The sequence below is a fragment of the Gymnoscopelus microlampas genome (genome assembly GCF_963454915.1).
Source record: "Gymnoscopelus microlampas genome assembly, chromosome: 10".
NCBI classification, from domain to species: Eukaryota; Metazoa; Chordata; class Actinopteri; order Myctophiformes; family Myctophidae; genus Gymnoscopelus; species Gymnoscopelus microlampas.
Genome location: NC_139947.1, coordinates 7,199,310 through 7,220,357, shown reverse-complemented (window position 1 = coordinate 7,220,357; position 21,048 = coordinate 7,199,310). Strand labels below are relative to the sequence as shown.

General features: G+C 42.3%; 1 protein-coding gene across 3 annotated transcripts in view; it reads right to left on the bottom strand.

Moving 5' to 3' along the window:
* Nucleotides 1-21,048, bottom strand: part of LOC311053529 (tyrosine-protein phosphatase non-receptor type 7-like) — a 47,488-nt gene that overhangs the window by 5,886 nt on the left and 20,554 nt on the right. For all 3 annotated transcript variants that reach the window (XM_084069124.1, XM_084069126.1, XM_084069125.1), the window contains 6 exons: nucleotides 18,423-18,663; nucleotides 15,699-15,879; nucleotides 13,727-13,811; nucleotides 11,583-11,662; nucleotides 5,966-6,103; nucleotides 705-887 (listed from right to left, as the gene is read on the bottom strand). In XM_084069124.1, coding sequence (XP_083925250.1) covers nucleotides 705-887; nucleotides 5,966-6,103; nucleotides 11,583-11,662; nucleotides 13,727-13,811; nucleotides 15,699-15,879; nucleotides 18,423-18,511 — 756 coding nt within the window. In that variant the 5' untranslated portion in view covers nucleotides 18,512-18,663. The remainder of the gene's footprint in view (nucleotides 1-704; nucleotides 888-5,965; nucleotides 6,104-11,582; nucleotides 11,663-13,726; nucleotides 13,812-15,698; nucleotides 15,880-18,422; nucleotides 18,664-21,048) is intronic.

Sequence of the window (21,048 nt, the reverse complement as noted above, 5' to 3'; positions counted from 1 at the left end):
ACAGATTCTGAGGATCTGTACTTTACTTGATTTTTTGGATAGTTACAGTATTACTCTTACTTGAGTACATTTCCAAGACAAATATTGTACTTTTACTCGAGTACATTTCTAGGAAGGCTGTAAAGTACTGAATACTTTTACAACTCCTTGCGACATGGAACTACTTGCAACTACTTGCCCAATGGCAGTTGCAAGGAGTTGCATTGGTGCGGTTGACCTTAAAACGGTTTTGTTTTAAGGAGTTGCGACTAGTTGCATTGGTGCGGTTTGGCCTTTAGGTGAATTGGCTGTTTTTTTTTCTTCCCTAAAATGCAATTGGCCTAACTTCTGCTCTCACACTGGCCGTGTTTCTGGCATCCCCCTCCACCTGCTACTTTAAACCTAGGCTATTTGAAAATAGCCGATCTACAAGCTCACAAAGCGTCGCATCGCTACACGTTGTGCGCTTATAGATCTGCTATTTTCAAACATTTTAGTACTTCTACATTTGGTACTTTAAGTACATTTTGATACCAATACTTTTGTACTTTGCCTCAAATATTTTTTTTTATTATGGACTTTTACTTGTAACATTACAAGTAAAACATTATAGTACTTCTACATTGCAGTATTGTTACTTTTACTTAAGTACTTTTTCCACCACTGATCAAAAGCACAGGCATGGATTCCCCCCCCGCCGCAAATCCAACACTGCATTCTAGTACCTGGACGTGCATGTCAGTGATGGTGAAGTCCTCTCTCTGGGTCCTGTCTCTCACTCTGAGCTGGAACCTGCCGAATACACTTCCAGTCTCCTCGTCTTCCTCCTCCTCCCTCTCCTCCTCGTCCTCCTCTTTCTCTGTCAGTCCTTTCCTGTCCTGTGGTTCAGGCCAGTACAGCTCACATTTCTACAACACACACACACACACACACACACACACACACACACACACACACACACACACACACACACACAGACACACACACACACACACACACACACACACACACACACACACACACACACACACACACACACACACACACACACACACACACACACACACACAGATGACATCAATTTATCAAGTTTATTGGTTGTGATAATCAGTGGCGTAAAGTAACTAAGTACATTTACTCAAGTACTGTACTGAACACACTGTCTGCTGTGTAGCGCCTTGATTGGCCAACCCAACTGATTGGCTTTGTGGATTGGCCAGACTTTGCGTGACATTTGTGCCACTTAAGTAATATAAGTGATAACGTGCACATTAGGACTCCACTGTTGTTCAGAGTGAGACTTTATGGATCTGACTTAATTTATAGTGTGAGAAATGTTCTGCTGGACGGTGCTTCTGAATGGACAGCCACGGTCGGGCGGTCAGGCTGTTGCAGTGGAGCAGAAGGTGTATTACTTTGAAGGCGCCCCGATTGGCAAAATATCTCAGATTGGTGTCCATGTTTTCAACACAGTGACTTTGCGTTGGAGGAAGTTGCCTCCAGCAAAAACTTGGAGAGTACTTCCCCTTGAGGTTCCCTCCATGCGTCAGGGCTACAAAGCTGTACTGATAGAATATATCGTCTACATCTGGGGAGGTTATCCTTACTGCAACGTGCTTTATGCATTTGATGTGGGCACCCACAGATGGTTCAAACCCGAGGTGTCAGGATCTGTTCCAGAGAAGAGGGGGAACCACTCAGCCTGTGTCTTGGGGAAGGTCATGTTTATCCATGGAGGATCCTACCGTCCTCTCTATACTCCCTCCCGATACTTTAATGACATCTACAAGTTGGACACCACCACAATGGTCTGGTCTTTAATCAACACCAGAGGTACTCCACCTCCTGCTTCACAACGTCCCTCTGCCACCATCATCGGGACGAAGATGTTTGTATTTGAGTGCAAGGCGGTCTCCCCTAGGGCCTCCCCTAACATCAGAGTGTTTGACACAGAGAGCAACTGCTGGCTGAACACACCGTATACACATCTTGTTTCAGAAAACCACATGGGTCATTCAGCCTTTAGCTACAATGGAGAGCTGTACATATATGGTGGCCGCAACCACCCTGAGGACTTCAATGATCTGTGGAAATTCAATCCAGAGACATTCTCCCTGAAGAAGGTTGAGCCCAGGGGGAAAGGACCCGGTCCAATGAGTAGTACGTGCTGTTGCATGGTGGGAGATCGTATCGTCCTCTTAGGATACAACTGTGCCAGACATACTGATGACCTGTCCATCCTAGACTTAAGTCCTAGTCTGAAGACGGTATGTAAATTATCAGCTATTCAGTACGGTCTGGATCAGTCTGAGCTCCCACACAACATCAGATGGGAGCTGGCACCCATGACTACCGACAACAACTGAAAACTAGACGCGTCGCAATTCAGGGCAATTGCAAAGTGTGGTTGCGCCGAGGCGAGTCGCAGGTCGCTGCCGCCGGGACTCGAGGAATACGCTGGGAGGAATACCGTCGGAGGCTGCGCCAATTACATTGTCACATGACTGAGATCACTTCCGTTTCATTTTGAGAGGATTGATCCCCCCAAAATAAGGTTTTTGCATCAAACGGTTACATTTTGAGCAGTTGTGGCGCCCCCTTTGGATCAAAGTGGATATGCTGTTGGGGATTTGTTGAGTAAACCACCCTCGACATGTGATTCAAATTTGGGATTGATTGGACGTTTTGTTCGTGATTTATGGCATTTTTTGTAAAACAGGCCCCTCCCGCTAACTTTGGAAGCCAATTACGGACGAACGGTATGGACTATCAAAATTCTGCTTGTTCATCGCATGGGTCCAGAGATCATGTGTACCGATTTTTGTGAGATTTGGACAAAATATGTGGGAGGAGGAGCTAAAAGTGTGTTTTGAAGAAAATTCTAAATGGCGGAAAATCTATCCTGACGCAAATGGGCATGGCCTATATGGGGAGTTGTGTCATGACCCAAGGAATCTAGGGAAAAAAATATTTTTATTCTATGACCTACGGTTCAAGAGTTATAGAGCATGGTGCCGGAAGTAAATACTCGATGCATTTTTCCCAGCGACTTTTCCAAAAATATTTATATCAATCAATGTAAGCCTAGAATCAAGCTATCCAGGATAGCGGTGAATCATGACCATAAAACCTTTTTTTCTGTGATTTTTTTTAATTTTATATTTAATGATATGATATACTATATTTAATAAATACCCTTTGTTTTGCCGTTTTCAATTTTTTTTTTCACAGAATCAAACGTTTATGCTGGATAGCTGGATAGCTTGATTCTAGGCTTAAATTAATTTATATAAATATGTTTGTAAAAGTCAATGGGAAAAATGCATTGAGTATTTACTTCCGGCACCAGGAAGTGGGCGGGAACTGCGACGCTCTATAGGCCAAAACGTAAAGTGGACTGTTATAGCGCCACCATCAGGCTGAATGGTGTGATTATTTTTTAAATAATTATGAACCTCCCCTCCAAATCTGGTAACTCTAGCTCTTACGGTTTCTGAGAAAAAAATACTTGAATGGGAGTCTTTTCATTTTTCCATTAAAGTGGATGGGGAAATGTAATGCACTAATAAATCAATATCAACTAGAAAAAGTGCTCCTCGGAGCACAACTCTCCGCTGTTGGGAATGTTCTGTTGGGAACAGATAGAACATTCCCAGTTCTATCTGTATAAGTGTCCTATCCGTCCTGTCTGTATAAGTGTCCTATCCCTCCTGTCTGTATAAGTGTCCTATCCGTCCTGTCTATGTAAGTGTCCTATCCGTCCTGTCTGTGTAAGTGTCCTATCCGTCCTGTCTGTGTAAGTGTCCTATCCAATTGTTACAGTATCCGCCATTTCTCAACCATTTCGTGATTGTTCCTGTCTTACCTCACTCTTACCAGACTTGTGTTGGGAATGTTGGGAATGTTCTAATTCTTATGTTCTAACTGTCCTATCCATCCTGTCTGTATAAGTGTCCGATCCGTCCTGTCTGTATAAGTGTCCTATCCGTCTGTATAAGTGTCCTATCCGTCTTGTCTGTATAAGTGTCCTATCCGTCCTGTCTATGTAAGTGTCCTATCCCTCCTGTCTGTGTAAGTGTCCTATCCCTCCTGTCTGTATAAGTGTCCTATCCGTCCTGTCTGTATACCGTAAGTGTCCTATCCGTCCTGTCTGTGTAAGTGTCATATCCCTCCTGTCTATGTAAGTGTCCTATCCGTCCTGTCTGTGTAAGTGTCATATCCCTCCTGTCTATGTAAGTGTCCTATCCGTCCTGTCTGTGTAAGTGTCCTATCCGTCCTGTCTGTGTAAGTGTCCTATCCGTCCTGTCTGTATAAGTGTCCTATCCGTCCTGTCTGTGTACTGTAAGTGTCCTATCCGTCTGTGTAAGTGTCATATCCCTCCTGTCTATATAAGTGTCCTATCTGTCCTATCTGCCAATTATGTATCAGCCATGCAGCCATTTCGTGATGGTTCCTGTCTTACCTCACTTTGACAGTGGCAAGGACACTGTCAAAGTGACGCCATGTATTTATACAGTATTTCACCGTATTGTCACGTGTCACGTGAGGCTTGACCAATCGGTGTGTCATATTTAGAAAGTGAAAACAATACTCTCCTGCGGAGAGTAATAAAACTATGTAACCAATCCCTTAGCAAAATACACGCACATGATTCCCGGTGAGGCCGGTCATTTTGACATATCCTACTATAATTCTAGTAAAGGTCTGTAGTGGGAGTAGGTGAAGCTACCCGGTTCTCCTCAGTGGCTGGACCAATTGCTCTGATTTTGTACACAGCCATTGACCATTACCATCTGAACTTAACTGTGAAGCCCGTTTTTCAATTTCATCAAATCTCAGCTTCTTATTAGCGTTTATGTGTAAAACACTGTCGCCATGGTTACGGGGCTGCCTAGCTATGGGACGAACTGCCTCCCGGGTTGCCAGATCATGTGCGCATATTCCCCCACGGATGCGTCGACCGGGTATGGTCTAGTAGCACTAAATTGGGAAAAATGAACTGTGGGAGGAGTAGCACGGCAAAATAAAGGTCAAGGTCAAGGTCTTTATTAGTGTCCCAAAAGGGCAAATAGGTTATCTATAAATAAATAAAGTGGGAAGAGTACTATAGTCTGGTAATAATCTGTCCTCTACAAAAGACTATGGACTATTCAAGGCTATTGTCATGGCAGACCCCTGAACAGTGTTGGTGCCAAGTATGGTATGTGTGGATCAGATTAACGGCCCAGGTCCTCATGTTACGTTTGTGACTTCCACCGCCCACCATCTGCGGGGGTCCCCAGATGACAGTGAAGTGACAATTTAAAGCCTTTTTTTCTTTTACATTTTTATCCCACGATTTTGTAACCCCTACAGCGTCCCCTGTAATCGGACCTTCTAGCTGTGAGGCGACAGCGCTACCGACTGCACCACCATGCCCCTAATCTAAAAAAAGAAAAAAGGCCATTACTGCATTAAAAGTCATCAATAAACTATGCTATAAAAACTGGTCAAATATTGGCCAAATTGTCAAATAATGGAAGAAAGCAAGAGGCAAACATTGTGAAAATAGCAACCAAATGGACCCGTAAGGGTCCATTTGGTTGCTATTTGGCTATTTTGGTTTCATTTGTACACTCTCAGAGTTACACACCCGCCATAAGGGGCCATTTGGGAACCAAAATGGAGTGTTTCTAGTGAGCCAACATGCACCATATCAGCACCCTGACCAGAATGGAACAAAGCCTTCATTAGTATCATTGGTAACACCTGTGAAGGAAGTAAGAAGAGGCCCAATTTCTGTCCAATATGGCTGCTGTGCATAGAGCCTATTGAATTAAAAGTTAAACTTATATAAACTCAAGTAAAGTAGATTGTCCTAAGACAATAATAGAGAGTTGCAGCCCATATAGTGTGAACACTGCAATACATCACAGGGAGGAGACTCGCCCGGCGATGTTGACAATGAGGTACCTGGTCGCCATGGCGACATTGAGGTAATACCTACTTCATTGTTCTCCTTCAGCCTGGTCACCATGACGACGATGGAGCTGCGTTCCTGCCAGACCATGTCCCAGAAGTCCTCCACGGTGTGCAGCATGGGACCCTGGGTGGCGATGTAGGTCTGAGGAACGCCGTTATAACCCTGGAATACAAAGATCGATGTCTTCGGGGTCAGCTTCCTGCTCCGTCACGCCGCGGTTCACCAAAATCCTCCACATATGTTCTCAATTTTTGACCATGACTTTGAACTTGACCATTGATATACAGTGGTGGAAAGTAACTAAGTACATTTACTCAAGTACAGTACTTAAGTACAATTTTGAGGTATTTGTACTTTACTTGAGTATTTCCAATTTCCAATACTTTTACTTCTACTCCACTACATCTCAGAGGCAAATGTTGTACTTTTACTCCACTACAATTATTTCAAAACTTTAGTTACTAGTTACTTTTCAGATATACATTTTTTTTTATTATAACACATACATTAACCACTTCAGCCCTATTTTATACCTAGGCTATTTGAAAATAGCCGATCTACAAGCTCACAACGCGTCGCATCGCGACGCATTGTGAACTTTTTCCACCACTGTTTGATACATACGTTCATTAGATTCATGAGATTATGGGCCCTATTTTACACCCTTTTTTCACTGACGAAAACTAAATAAAAACTAAGCTACCACGACTAAAACTAAGACTAAATATATTGACAATTTCGTCAACAAATAAAAACTAGACCAAAATGTTAGTGAGGGACTAGTGGAGAAGAGATCCAGTAGAACTAAAAGACAAGTCATTTTATGCTTGGTTGCGCTCTGAAAATAGTAGATCTACAAGCTCACATGACGTGACTTGTGAGCTTGTAGATCGGCTATTTTCAGCATGCAACCAAGTGTAAAACCATCAAGGCACCGCCAACATACATTTTAGTCGACTAAATCAACTGTAGATTTAGTCGACTATAATCTTATGATATTTAGTCGACTAAAACTAGACTAAAACTGAAACATTTCAGATGACTAAAATATTGAATTTTATTCAAAAGACTATGGCTAAAACTAAAAGAAGAAATGCTGTCAAAATCAGCACTGCTTCACACCGCGGTTCAAGAAAAATCTTCCACTCTGTTCTTAAATTTTTAGCATGACTTTGAACTTGACCACCATTGATACATACGTTCATTGTCCATGGGATGAGATTATGGGCCCTATCTTAACACCCCGCGCACAAAACGGCACCCGGCGCTCCAGGCGGTCCCGGACCGAGTCTAAAGTCCAGCGCGGTCCCCAAACGCTCCATAAGTCCCCGCTATTCAAAGAGCGTATTACATAGTATAGATTGACCTCGGTGGTGTAACTAAGTACATTTACTCAAGTACTGTACTTAAGTACAATTTTGAGGTACTTTTACTTTACTGGAGTATTTCCAATTGTCTATACTTTTACTTCTACTCCACTACATCTCAGAGATAAATATTGCACTTTTACTCCACTACAATTATTTGAAAACTTTGGTTACTAGTTACTTTGTGGATATAAATCATTACATTATAAAACATACATTAACCACTTTAGGCCTATTTTATACCTAGGCTATTTGAAAATAACCGATCTACAAGCTTGTAGATTTGCTAGTACTTTTACTTTTGGTACTTTAAGTACATTTTGATACCAATAGTTTTGTACTTTCACTCAAGCAAATGTTGAATTCCAGCACTTCTACATTGCAGTATTGATACTTTTACTTAAGACATTTGAGTACTTTTTCCACCACTGATTGACCTACATACAGTAGGTGGGTTTGTAATGCGTGCAGCCAGCCGCATGCACACTACTTGCAGTCAAAATGTGTTATAGAGACAATGCTGAGAGACTTAAGCATTGAGGTTCAAAAGTAACTCGTGATCTGGGGCCAGATTATCCAGATTATCCATACATACTGTATATTGCATCAGACGAGTGAGTGCCTGGGGGGTACCGGCCAATTTAGCCGAGCTGGGAGGCACCAAAAACATAAAAATGTTTTTGTGTTTAGAAACAGCAGGTGCGGTATAGGCTAAACCACTTTATAGCTTATAGAAAATATGTTCAAAGACCGCTCGCCATGCAGTGGTGGAAAAAGTACTCAAATGTTTTACTTAAGTAAAAGTATCAATCGTTATCGTTTTTATCGTTACGGGTAAAAGTCCGGAATTAAAAATGTACTTGAGTAAAAGTACAAAAGTATTGGTATCAAAATGTACTTAAAGTACCAAAAGCAAAAAATACTAAAATGTTTGAAAATAGCCGATCTACAAGCTCACAACGCGTCGCATTGCCTAGGTATAAAATAGGGCTAAAGTGGTTAATGTATGTTTTATAGTGTAATATATGTATATATATATATATAAATAATTGTAGTGGAGTAAAAGTGCAATATTTGCCTCTGAGATGTAGTGGAGTAGAAGTAAAAGTATAGACAATTGGAAATACTCCGGTAAAGTAAAAGTACCTCCACATTCCTACCTAAGTACAGTACTTGAGTAAATGTACTTAGTTACTTTACACCACTGTGTAAGACCTCTGTGAAGCCATGCCCTTGTGGCCCTTCCTCTGTCTCTGCTCAAGACTTCATATGCAGTTATATCACAGATGTCTCTTGCACATACATGAGGAGATATTACTAGGAGAAAGTGGTGATTCTGAACTGCATTGCCCCAAAATGTTCCAGCAGCAGCCTGCATTGGTCACTGTGGGTGATCCACCTCTTGTTTCCACTTGAGCTTTGATCACATCGTTAACCCTTTAAGGCCGGGAAGGGAACGCATGTGTGTCATTTTTAAAATGTCTTTGGCTATTCAAAAATAGCTATTTTTTAGAAAAATCGTGAACATTTGTGCAAATCTTTTATATACATTTTTTACTCAAATCTTTGCTTCTGGGGGTCTCCCTGGAACAAAATACTTTTAGATGGGAGGGGGTCCGCGGACAAATACATATTATTTTGGGGGTCCTTGACATTGAAAACCATTGATAATATAGCAACATAAGTTTTAAAAAAAAGCAAAAAACTTTCGCTTTAAAAAAGTAAATACATATTCAAACTAAAGATTTGCATACATTTTCCCCCAAAAATAGCAGATCTACAAGCTCATAGTGCGGCACTCGGTGCCGCACTATGAGCTTGTATATCTGCTATTTTTATATAGCCAAAGAAATCTTCTTCTTCGGTCTTAAAAGGTTAATGGTGCTCCTGTGTGGACGGTCACGCACTTTCTCACTTCGTGCATGAGCAGAACAGTTTCCCGAGCAGCAGATTGTTCACGTCTCCTCCAGATTGCTGAATCGGTCATTTAAATAACAACGTGGCAGGTGCACCCTGGCTCTTTAAGGGAATGGGAGATGACACTCTTGGTCTAAATTATGTCCACTAACTTAACTAAAAAGATTAAACACAACCCCTTTGCACCGCGCACCTTACTACTTTGCACCTACAGTAGATGATCTGCCGTCTAACTAGCTAATTGGAATTGGACAGGCCCCCAAAGGCATTTGTTCCATTCGCTATGTGTGCCACCTTGCCATAGATTGTTCAAGTAGGGCCCTATGTTTTCGCCCATGTCTGTCTGTCTGTCTGTCTGTCAGTCTGGAGCTAATCTCTCTAGAACAGATTCTACTCTGCGTTTGAATCTGTCGGTAGCCGTGTTGACAACCCGCATTGCGCATTGGTTTCAAGTGGGCGTGCCTTCAGATCAGGAAGCAGGCCGCGCTTTACCCAATCAAATGTAGTGGGCGGGACTCACATGTCCGTCGATCCTTCCCCGCTCGAAACAAACCGACACTCATTTAACAATAGCGTCCTCGGAGCAGACAAAACCACGGAAAGAAGTTGTGTTAGTGTTCCGTGTAGAAATATTGTTAGTGGGAATGAAAACATAGTCGCACCACCGGAAGTGATGCGCTGAAGGCAGACCAAAACCCCGGTTTCCTTGCGCACGGGTGCTACGTTTTCTTCCTCCCAGAGCCAACTGAGATAGTAAAAAACAGCAGAGGGCGCTGTTTTTCCTTTTCATTTGGCGCTGGGTTCCCAGATTGGTCTGGAGCTAATCTCACCAACCACTGGACCGATCTATGTGTGCAGCACGCTCTAGGTAGGCCAACAAAGTCACGCCAAATCGGTGCTATACCAGCTTGGTTTACGTTTTTGCCTATAACTAGAAATTCCCCATATATATGCACCCATTTCCACCTAACTAGAATTTCCCAAATTAAGCGTTCTAGAATCAACAATCAATTCGGAACACAGTTTTTGTTAATACCCCTACGGATTTTGTCCAAAACGCTACACACTCCAAATGTCCCAGTTAACGAGGGTTCTTGACCTTAATAGGCTCTATTCACAGCAGCCATATTATGAAGACATTCACAGGTGTTACCAATGATACTAATGAAGGCTCTGTTCCATTTAGTCTAGCACAGTGGTTTCCACGACCCCCATAACTCTGAGAGTGTACAAATGGAACCAAATGGACCCGTTACACACCTGTAAGGGGCCATTTGGAAGCCCATGAGGGTCCCTGGACCCCAACTGTAGACCCACTGGTGTTTCCAGTGGGCCAACATGCCCAATATTAGCACCCTGACTCTGTTTGACCAGAATGGAACAGAGCCTTCATTAGTATCATTGGTAACACCTGTGAATGTCTTCATAATATGGCTGCTGTGAATAGAGTCTATACTCAGATGTTAAGCCTAAAGCCCAATCCACACCTACGCAACGTGCAACTGCAACCACTTGCAACCACTTTGAAATTCCCCAAACTGCAAAAATGGTCAGTTTGCAATTTTTTTCAACTCGTTGCAAGTTGCAACGAGTTGCATGTGGTGTGGACTGGGCTACCACTATCACACGCACACACAATGGTGTCGCATCGCGCCGAAAATGCGATGTGAGCTTTAAATCAGCTATTTTCGGCAGACATCGTTGTACGACAGAGCGTACATTTGTCATTACTCTTCACTGTGGGTTGCACTTGTGTCTACGTGATAAATGTCGGTTAAACAGGAGCTGTGGCTCAGTAACATGAGAATGACTGACTGAGCAGGTCCTGAAAAGACATGTTGCAACCAAGAACTCTACACACACACACACACACACACACACACACACACACACACACACACACACACACACACACACACACACGCACACACACGCACACACGCACACACACGCACACACGCACACACACACACGCAGTGTGTGAACAGTGTGTGGGCGAGTGGGGGAGTGAAGAAACTTTGTCACTTCCTTTCTAACTTCCTGTGGTTTTCCTACTTGTTAGACACCTACGCTAACCGACATGACAAGATCCGTTCTGAACGCACACACACACACACACGCGCACGCACGCACGCACGCACGCACGCACGCACACACACACACACACACACACACACACACACACACACACACACACACACACACACACACACACACACACACACACACACACACAGTGTGTGAGTTTGTCTAAATTACATATTCTGTTGGAACATTCAAACACATTTGTTTCTTAAATATGATTGCGTAACATTGTTTTTGAAACATGAAGAAGAAGGAATGTTTGAACTTCTGACCCGGATGTAGTTGGCATTGATGTAACGGTCGGGTCCCGCCTCTTCCTCCGGGCTCCTAAGGACAACACGGCTGTCAGGGTCTGGAACATAAACATTAAAGGTAGGGTAAGTGATATTTTATGGTTGAAATAAGTGTTAACTATAGCTCTCTATTCTGATAGTCAGAGGACTAAAGTAACTAAGTAGGCTACATTTACTTAAGTACTGTTCTTAAGCACAATTTTGAGGTATTTTTACTTAACTGGAGTATTTCCAATTTTCACTTCTACTACTAGGCAAATATTGCACTTTTACTCCACTACAATTATTTGAAAACTTTAGTTACTCGTCACTTTTTTTACTTTGATTATTATCGCAAAACACACAAACCACCTCAGCCCTATGTATTTAGACCATTTGAAAATAACAGATCTACAAGCTCGGCTATTTTCAAAAGATTTGTTATACATTTTGGACTTGTGAAATGGGACATTATGCACAATGAGTACTTTTACTTTTGTGCTTTAAGTATATTTTGGTTCCAATACTTTTGCACCTTTACTCAAGTACATTTTGAATTCCGGACTTCCACTTGTAACTCTACATTGCAGTATTGATACTTTTACTTCAGTAAAACATGTGAGTATTTTTTCCACCACTGCTGATAGTACTCGTTGCTATAGAGTGGTTTGTTCAGTAAAAGGAGTCTCCGTATCTCTGAAACTCTTTAGTAAACAGAAAATGCATTTTCAGGTCGGGATACCAATTTTATCCAATCAGGAAAGATTGGAGTGATATTAGATTGAACAAGTGAAATTGGAAGTGATGTCCGATTTTTTTATACTTCGTTGCACGACAGTGTCATGTAAAATTAGATCTACAAGCTCACAACTTCGCGCAATGACATCCTCTCTGAACAATGGAGGAGGAGGTCATTGCAAAAATGTGATGGTTGTATGTAACAAAACATGATAATAATCATGTTTATAACACGGGACGAATTGAATGCATTTTAAATGATGAAATCCATTGGTATCTCCTCTAGCCGTTTGTAAATTAACCCATTAAGACCTGAAGAAGCATCTGTGTCACATTTTCATTTGAGCTAAAAAGCATTATTTTACACTTTGGCTATTCAAAAATAGCAGATATACAAGCTCATAGCGCGGCACCGAGTGCTGCGCTACGAGCTTGTATATCTGCTATTTTTGAAAAAAGTGAAAATGTGTGCAAATCTTTGAATATATATGTTGTTTAAAGAGAACATTTTTAACTCTATTCTTTGCTTCTCGGGGGTCCTTTGAACAAAATATTTTGAGATGGGGGTTGGCGGCCAAATACATATAATTTTGGGGGTCCTTGACATGAAAAGGTTTGAGCACCACTGATATAGAAACATATGTTTTTTTCAGAATACTGTTAGGATTTAGAAAACATTTTTAAGAATCGCCGAGATCAGTGAATTAACTGATATCTAAACGTCTGATGAGAAAGAAATACCGGTGCGCTTCCTCTGGATGCCTTCTTAGTTTAGGCAGTGGGCGCTCAGCTATGTATAATACAACTCAAATCAAAACCTAAGTGGAAAAAAGCGGCACTCCGCATTTCGGGCCGCAGCCTTCCTCAGAGCAGATTAGATTAAAACACGTTTTAATCTAATCTGCTCTGAGGAAGGCTGCGGCCGAAACGCGTTAGCGCTTCTCGCAATAAAATGAGAAACTACAGTACATCTGAGCCACTTTTGATTTGATCTAAACGTCCGATATCAGAGCCAGGGACGTCACGGGCTCTCAGAAGGTGGGGGGGGATGGACTTTCGGTGGACTATACCCCTTACTTTACACTTTGGCTAAAAAATAGCAAAAAAAAATAGCAGATATACAAGCTCATAGCGCGGCACCGAGTGCCGCGCTAATACGCTATGAGCTTGTAGATCTGCTATTTTTGAAAAGGCGTGAAAAAGATTTGTAACTGTATGTCAAATGCAAACAAATTCTGTATTTTCAAAATTTTGCAACGTTTTTTGGGCGGATTTTGTTCGTTTTTTTTCTTCGTGTTTTGGTTACTTTATTTCGGTTTTAGGGTTAGGGTTAGGTTTTAGGGTTAGGGTTAGACAGACAGACAGACAGACAGACAGACAGACAGACAGGTCTCCGTGTCACTGACTGGGTAGGATGGTTTTGTAGCGGTCTTTGATGGTGTGTCCTGGGACGTCCAGCTCCACTGCACTCACAAAGTTAGGAGGAATCTTCTGCAGAGAGACAGAGAGCATGCAGCAAAACCATCACACCCTGCACCAGTCTCACCTACGGTCAGTGGCTAAGTACATGTACTCAAGTACTGTACTTAAGTACAGTTTTGAGGTATTTTTTTTTTACTTTACTGGAGTATTTCCCATTTTCAATACTTTTACTTACTCCACTACATCTCAGAGGCAAATATTCTACTTTTACTCCACTACAATTATTTGAAACCTCTAGTTACTAGTTACTATTATTACAAAAACACTTCAGCCCTGTATACATTTCGGCCATTTGAAAATAGCAGATCTTCAAGCTCACATCGCGTTGTGAGCTTGTAGATCTGGTATTTTCAAAAGATTGTTATACATTTGAAAACTTGTGAAATGGAACATTCTGCTTAATGAGCACTTTCTACTTTTGGTACTTAAGTACATCTTTATACCAATACTTTAGTACTTTTAATCAAGTACATTTTGAATTCCGCTTCCTAACTTCCTTCGCAGGTGTTACCAAAATGAGACTAATCAACGCGCTTTCCATTTAGTGTAGCAGAGTGGTTCTCAAACGTTTTAATTTCAAGGATCCCCATAACTCTTGAGAGTGTACAAATGGAACCCTTATGGGTCCATTTGGTTCCATTTTTACACTCTCAGAGATTCATACCCAAGGGGCCTTTTGGAATCCACTCAAGGAACCATGAGGGTCCCTGGACCACACTTTGAGACCCACTGGTGTAGCAGGGTCTTTCCAGTGAGCCAACATGCACAATATCAGCGCCCTGACTCTGTTTGACCAGAATGGACCAGAGCCTTAATCAGTATCATTGGTAACACCTGTGAAGGAAGTAAGGAAGGGGCCCAATTTCTTTCCAATATGGCTGCTGTGCATATATAGAGCCTATTGTAAAAAATATTTGGCCTTGCATACTTTACATTAGTTCGTACAAAGGTGGTATTTAGGTGTGGTTGGTATTCAATGACCTTGGTCATGAAGGCTTCCTCTATAGGCTAGAGTCAGCCTAGACGTTAGAGTGAACTTCGTAGTGAATCCCCAAGGTGACATTACTTCACTGTGTGTGTGTGTGTGTGTGTGTGTGTGTGTGTGTGTGTGTGTGTGTGTGTGTGTGTGTGTGTGTGTGTGTGTGCGCGTGTGCGTGCGTACGTGTGCGTGTGCGTGTGCGTGTGCGTGTGCGTATGTGTGTGTGTGTGTGTGTGTGTGTGTGTGTGTGTATGTATGTGTGTGTGTGTGTGTGTGTGTGTGTGTGTGTGTGTGTGTGTGTGTGTGTGTGTGTGTGTGTGTGTGTGTGTGTGTGTGTGTGTGTGTGTGTGTGTGTGTGTGTGTGTGAAAACCATAGGGAGGTGTTCACTCTCGAGGTCGGCTGTACTTTTGATTACAAGATAGAGAAAGCCTTCCTAACCAAAGTGCTAAAACATCAACAGCTAGAGCAGACCATCTCACAGCTAGGCTACAGGTGTGTAAACTTTTGGTTTTTATCTTTGGTAGCCTAGGTCACGTGCACAAGTTGGTTGTGAGGGGCCTTCAAATGGCCGGCCACTCCAAAAGGAGGGCCAAACAGTTAGCAAGGTACTGCTCAGTATCAGCTATTATAGGAAGCCGCTCAATTTGGTGGAGGCGTTGTTTGCTTTATCCATGATTGTTGTCTGCTGTGTTTGACAAGTATGTCAACATTATTGTATGTGACAACAATGTTCTGCCTTATATGCACTTTGTAACTGGCTGTTTTCCCATTATCTGACAGCACTAGCAGTGTTTATGTCCTTTGTACAAGGCATTCTTGTACTTCTGTTCGCGCGTGTGTGTGTGTGTGTGTGTGTGTGTGTGTGTGTGTGTGTGTGTGTGTGTGCATGTGTGCGTGCGCGTGTGTGTGTCTGTACCTGGTACTCTGTGTTGAGCGTGAGTGTGTCTGTTGCGGCGTCCCGTAGCAGGGCGTTGGTGAGCGGCCGTGACGAGGTGTGTAACAACTGAAGCCACACCTCCTTGGGGGTGGAGACAGAGCACACAGGCTCCACCCCCAAACCGCTCACATCCAATAACAGTGAGAGGTTGGAGCCCCGCCTACGGAAGGGTGGAATCACACACATAATCAAAACAAGTGTATTATGGGAAATGATAATACTGTTATCAACATAGGGCCCTGTTATTAGGGCAACTTCATACAGTATATTCACATATTAGTGAATCAATCCCTGTATCTACATAATTAAATGATTTTAAAGCTTTTTTAAAATAATTGTATGGAAATGACTTAAAATGGTGGAACAGCAGTTGTCATAAGTGGAGGAAGTTGCTACTTGTATTACTGTATTGACTGTACTTGGTTTATTATTAGCCTATAAATGTACTGTACATTGTAAATGTCTACCATTCACAACCAGCTATACTTGCAATGCTCTGGAAGCCTTTCTACTGTTAACAATGAAATTGAATGTATATTGGTCATATAAGTACCCTTGAATTTGCTTATATGGAGCTTGGGTGAGTTTACCAATAAAACCTAGGATCATTTATGACTGTTGGGGGCAGGGCAGATTTAGATGTTCAAACACAGATTTCCAAAATGGATAATTCTTATGAGAATGCCCATAACATGCAAATTATTTATTACATTATTTGAATTTCCAGCATTTCGAATTGACCTTTCGGCAAACGCCCCACCCACCTCAGTTACTGTAACTTTCCATGGCTGTAAAACTGCGCAGGTTTGTAAACGAGAGCTAATTCACAACAACCTGTGATGTGACAATACAACAGATTCTGATTCTCAAGCCAGATCATTTTAGAGTGCACTTATTTTGGTTCACTCAAACAATAATGCAATAGGCTCTATGCACAGCAGCCATATTGGAAAGAAATTGGGCCTCTTCTTACTTCCTTCACAGGTGTTACCAATGATACAAATGAAGGCTCTGTTCCATTCTGATCAGGGTTCTGTTATCGTGCATGTTGGCTCACTAGAAACACTCCATTTTGGTTCCCAAATGGCCCCTTATGGTGGGTGTGTAACTCTGAGAGTGTACAAATGGAACCAAATGGACCCGTAAGGGTCCATTTGGTTCCATTTGTACACTCTCAGAGTTATGGGTGTCCTTGAAAATAAGACAACCTCTATACCACACTAAATGGAACAGAGCCTTAATTAGTATCATTGGTAAGAAAGAAGGGGGCCAAATTAATTCCCAATATGGCTGCTGTGCATAGAGCCTATACAAATATCAAAGATTGAGAACCCCCATAAACTCATCCTAATGCGACCAACGCTTGTAGAGCAGTCTGCTCTTGCGCACAGGTTCCCTATTTTTTTTTGTGATACCTTGAAGGACCTTCTTCAAGTAGCAACCGGTTGCTAAGGTACGATTGGACAGATTTTTGGGGGGCAAGGTTTTGTGAAAGGTCAATTATTGTTGGGTTTTCCATGCCTTCAGCGCCTGTGATATTATTATGATTATAATTATGTGTGTATTTACTGTGTGGTAGGCCGACATATAAAGGCATAGGTAAAATACATACATATATGAAGGTTAATACTGCCTGTTTGGAGTCATTAACTGAGGCAGCTCTATAAGGTCTCATAAGTTGGGTCCTTTCTCAGAGTGTGTGGGTCGTAAATTCCTTACCATTCCCTTATCTCGAAGAGGAGAGAGAGAGAGGCTCAAATGACATGCTTGATGCCTATGTTAGGGGGGAGGAGAAAGACACTCGCGAGGTGCTCATCGTATTTGCCCAGTGAGTAAAGGCACATATTGGGGGTCCTTGCTTAGATTTTCTGAGGGTCATAAAAATACCTTAGATCCCTTATCAGGAAAGAGAGAGAGAGAACCAGGCCACCTTGGGGGGTGGGCATGATCTGGTGGGAGGAAACATCCTTTGTGTGGGTCTGTGGTGCAGAGTCAGTGGGAAATCAGTTTCTTGGAGTCCCTCAACAGATCAGTAGTAAGTAGAAAAGCTCTTGATACACAAAGATTAATGGTCATATATGCTGATATGTTTATTGTTTGTGTGAAGATTCATGTCGGTAATATTGTATTATTGTTTCTGTGTTTCAATCTTTCTGTAGGTTTAAAACCTGTCTGCTGTTTGACCTGACTGTCTGTCTGACTGTCTGTCTGACCTGACAGCCTGACCTGGCTAGACTTTGTTAGTAGAATGTGAGCCTACTGGCAAGGTTGTAGTTGACTATGATAGTAGTTGACTGGCCGCTTAGCAGCACGATTGGCTGCTGGGTGTGTTAATGTATGTTTGTATTTGTGTAGTAAATAAAAAACCATCAAAGACACAGGTTGGTGTAGGTCTGAGTATTATCTACTTCACACCGATTCAGGGACTCCGGCCTTTTGCGAGGGCCGTTAGCCGACCAGTCGCACAAAGTAGTGTGCGTCGGGTTGAAATTCGTACAATTATTGTGCCCTGTCTTTAATGGGTGTGGTGTGTGTGTGTGTGTGTGTGTGTGTGTGTGTGTGTGTGTGTGTGTGTGTGTGTGTGTGTGTGTGTGTGTGTGTGCGTGCGTGCGTGCGTGCGTGCGTGCGTGCGTGCGTGCGTGCGTGCGTGCGTGCGTGCGTGCGTGCGTGCGTGCGTGCGTGCGTGCGTGTGTGTGTGTTTACCTCTCCTGCAGGCGTATGGAGGCTTTGCGTGGGGGGGCACATGAGTCCTCAGGGGGCGAGGAGTGAGACCGCACCACAGGCACACTCATCCTGTGTGTGTGTGTGTGTGTGTGTGTGTGTGTGTGTGTGTGTGTGTGTGTGTTTGTGTGTGTGTGTGTGTGTGTGTGTGTGTGTGTGTGTGTGTGTGCGTGTGTGTGCGTGCGCCGAGATAGAGTCACCACATCATCATAATTCGTTGAAGCTGGAAAGACAGACAGGCAGACAGACAGACAGGTTTGAATGATGAGACACTGGCCACTTGCTTCTGCATTTATTGTGTGTGTGTGTGTGTGTGTGTGTGTGTGTGTGTGCGTGCGTGCGTGCGTGCGTGCGTGCGTGCGTGCGTGCGTGCGTGTGTGTACTAGTTTCTCCACAGCAGGAAACCAGTAACACTGTGACTCAACACTCTTCTTCCCTCCCTAAATGTGCATGCACTTTTAGCATGTGCATACGCACGCACGCACATACACACGCAGCAATTTGTCTACACAAAGGCCACCCCCAAGTGATTGTAATTGTCAACACATTGCCCTTAATAGAAGTGTTTAAGTGTTGTTCTTGTTACTGACTGATGTCAAACTAGACATGTTGTGTGCCTCCACCACCAGTTGCTGTCTGTCCACACTCACATAGTAGCGTGAGTAGCTTTTTGCTACTTTTGAATTGGAATCCAGAATGTTTTTTTGTGCTATTTTTGAATTAGAATCCTGAAAAGTAACATTTGTATTTAATTCCAAATGCATTTAGTTTACTTATGATAACTTAAATACAAATACATTGGACATGAAAAAGACAATAGAATTTGAATTTGAGTCATTAAGCTACTATACGTGACGAACTAGAAGCTCACAACGTGTCGCATCACGACGCGTTGTGAGCTTGTAGATCTGCTATTTTCAAACAATTCAGTACTTTTACTTTTGGTACTTTAAGTATATTTTGATACCAATACTTTTGTACTTTTACTCAAGTATCATTTTGAACACAGGCCTTTTACTTGCAACTGAGTATTTTTATATTATGGTATTGCTACTTTTACTTAAGTAAAATGTCCGAGTACTTCTTCCACCACTGGTGGGTTGGCATGTCGATTTGAAATTGATTGATGCTGTTTTTGAACTTTTCTTTCAGGGGCTATGAGAGGGGTGGGCAACTTGATGATGGAGAGGGCCACTATATTTCCACACTCACTACAGAGGGCCACATTGCATATACCGATCTACAAGCTCAAAACTCGTCGCAGTGCGACACATTTTGAGCTTTTAGATCTGCTATTTTTGCTACTTTTGAATTGGAATCCAGAATTATTATTTTTTTCCTATTTTTGAACTGTAATCCTGAAAAGTAACATGTATTGTGTTTAATTCCAAATGCATTTACTGTAGTTATACTTACGTTAACTTTATGAACTTTATGAATACAAATACATAGGACATAAAAAAGACAATAGAATTTTAATACTAGTCATTAAGCTACTAATATAGACTGAAGTAATTAAAGCGGGTCATGTTTGCATGTTTGGAATTGTAACAGCTGAAATCAATAATATATCAGTATTCCGATATTAACCTGCGGGCCGCATTAAGTGAAGGTTGGCCCCCGGGCCGCCAGTTGCCCATGTATGAATAGTGGCAGTTGCGGTCCCAAGTCTGGGTGTTTGTACCAAATGTCATGAGTTCCCTCAGGGCGTTCCTGAGATATTGCGTTCATAAGGTTGAGGACAGACGGACATCCCGGCATTATTTCTATAATGGCATTATATTTATAATGCCTCCGGTCACGGCTGTTGCCGGCGGAGACATAAAAATGCACTACCAGACAGAGAGACAGACAGACAGACAGACAGACAGACAGACAGACAGACAGACAAACAGGCAGAGACGGTGGGGAGGCAGACAGACAATAGGCTCTATGCACAGCAGCCATGTTATCACTTCTTTCACAGGTGATACTTACCAATGATACTAATGAAGGCTCTGTTCCATTTAGTGTAGCACAGTGGTTTCCACGACCCCCAAAACTGGAACCAAATGGACCCGTAACTGTAAGGGGCCATTTGGAAGCCCATGAGGGCCAACTGTAGACCCACTGGTGTAACAGAGTGTTTCCAGTGAGCCAACATGCACAATATCAGCACCCTGACTCTGTTTGACCAGAATGGAACAGAGCCTTCATTAGTATCATTGGTAACACCTGTGAATGTCTTCATAATATGGCTGCTGTGAATAGAGCCTATTGTGCACAACACAATCAATGATGACACTTTGTATGGCCCAATCAATCAATCAATCAATCAATCAATTAATCAGGTCAAAACAATAAGAATATGCAGTATTTATAATCCTACTAAATATCTTTAACAAAAAAAACCTGGTCAGAATTGGAACTAGACCATATCTACTGTCACTTTACTCAGTTAAAGGTATATGTGTTGATTTTGTTTGGTTAAATTAAGTGTTAAATGGCTCTATTTTCTGATAGTACTCATTGATATAGCGTTTTTTGTTCAGTAACAGGAGTCTCCATACATGTCTCTCCAGCTCTTTATTAAACAGAAAATACATTTTCAGGTCAGGATGCCAATTTT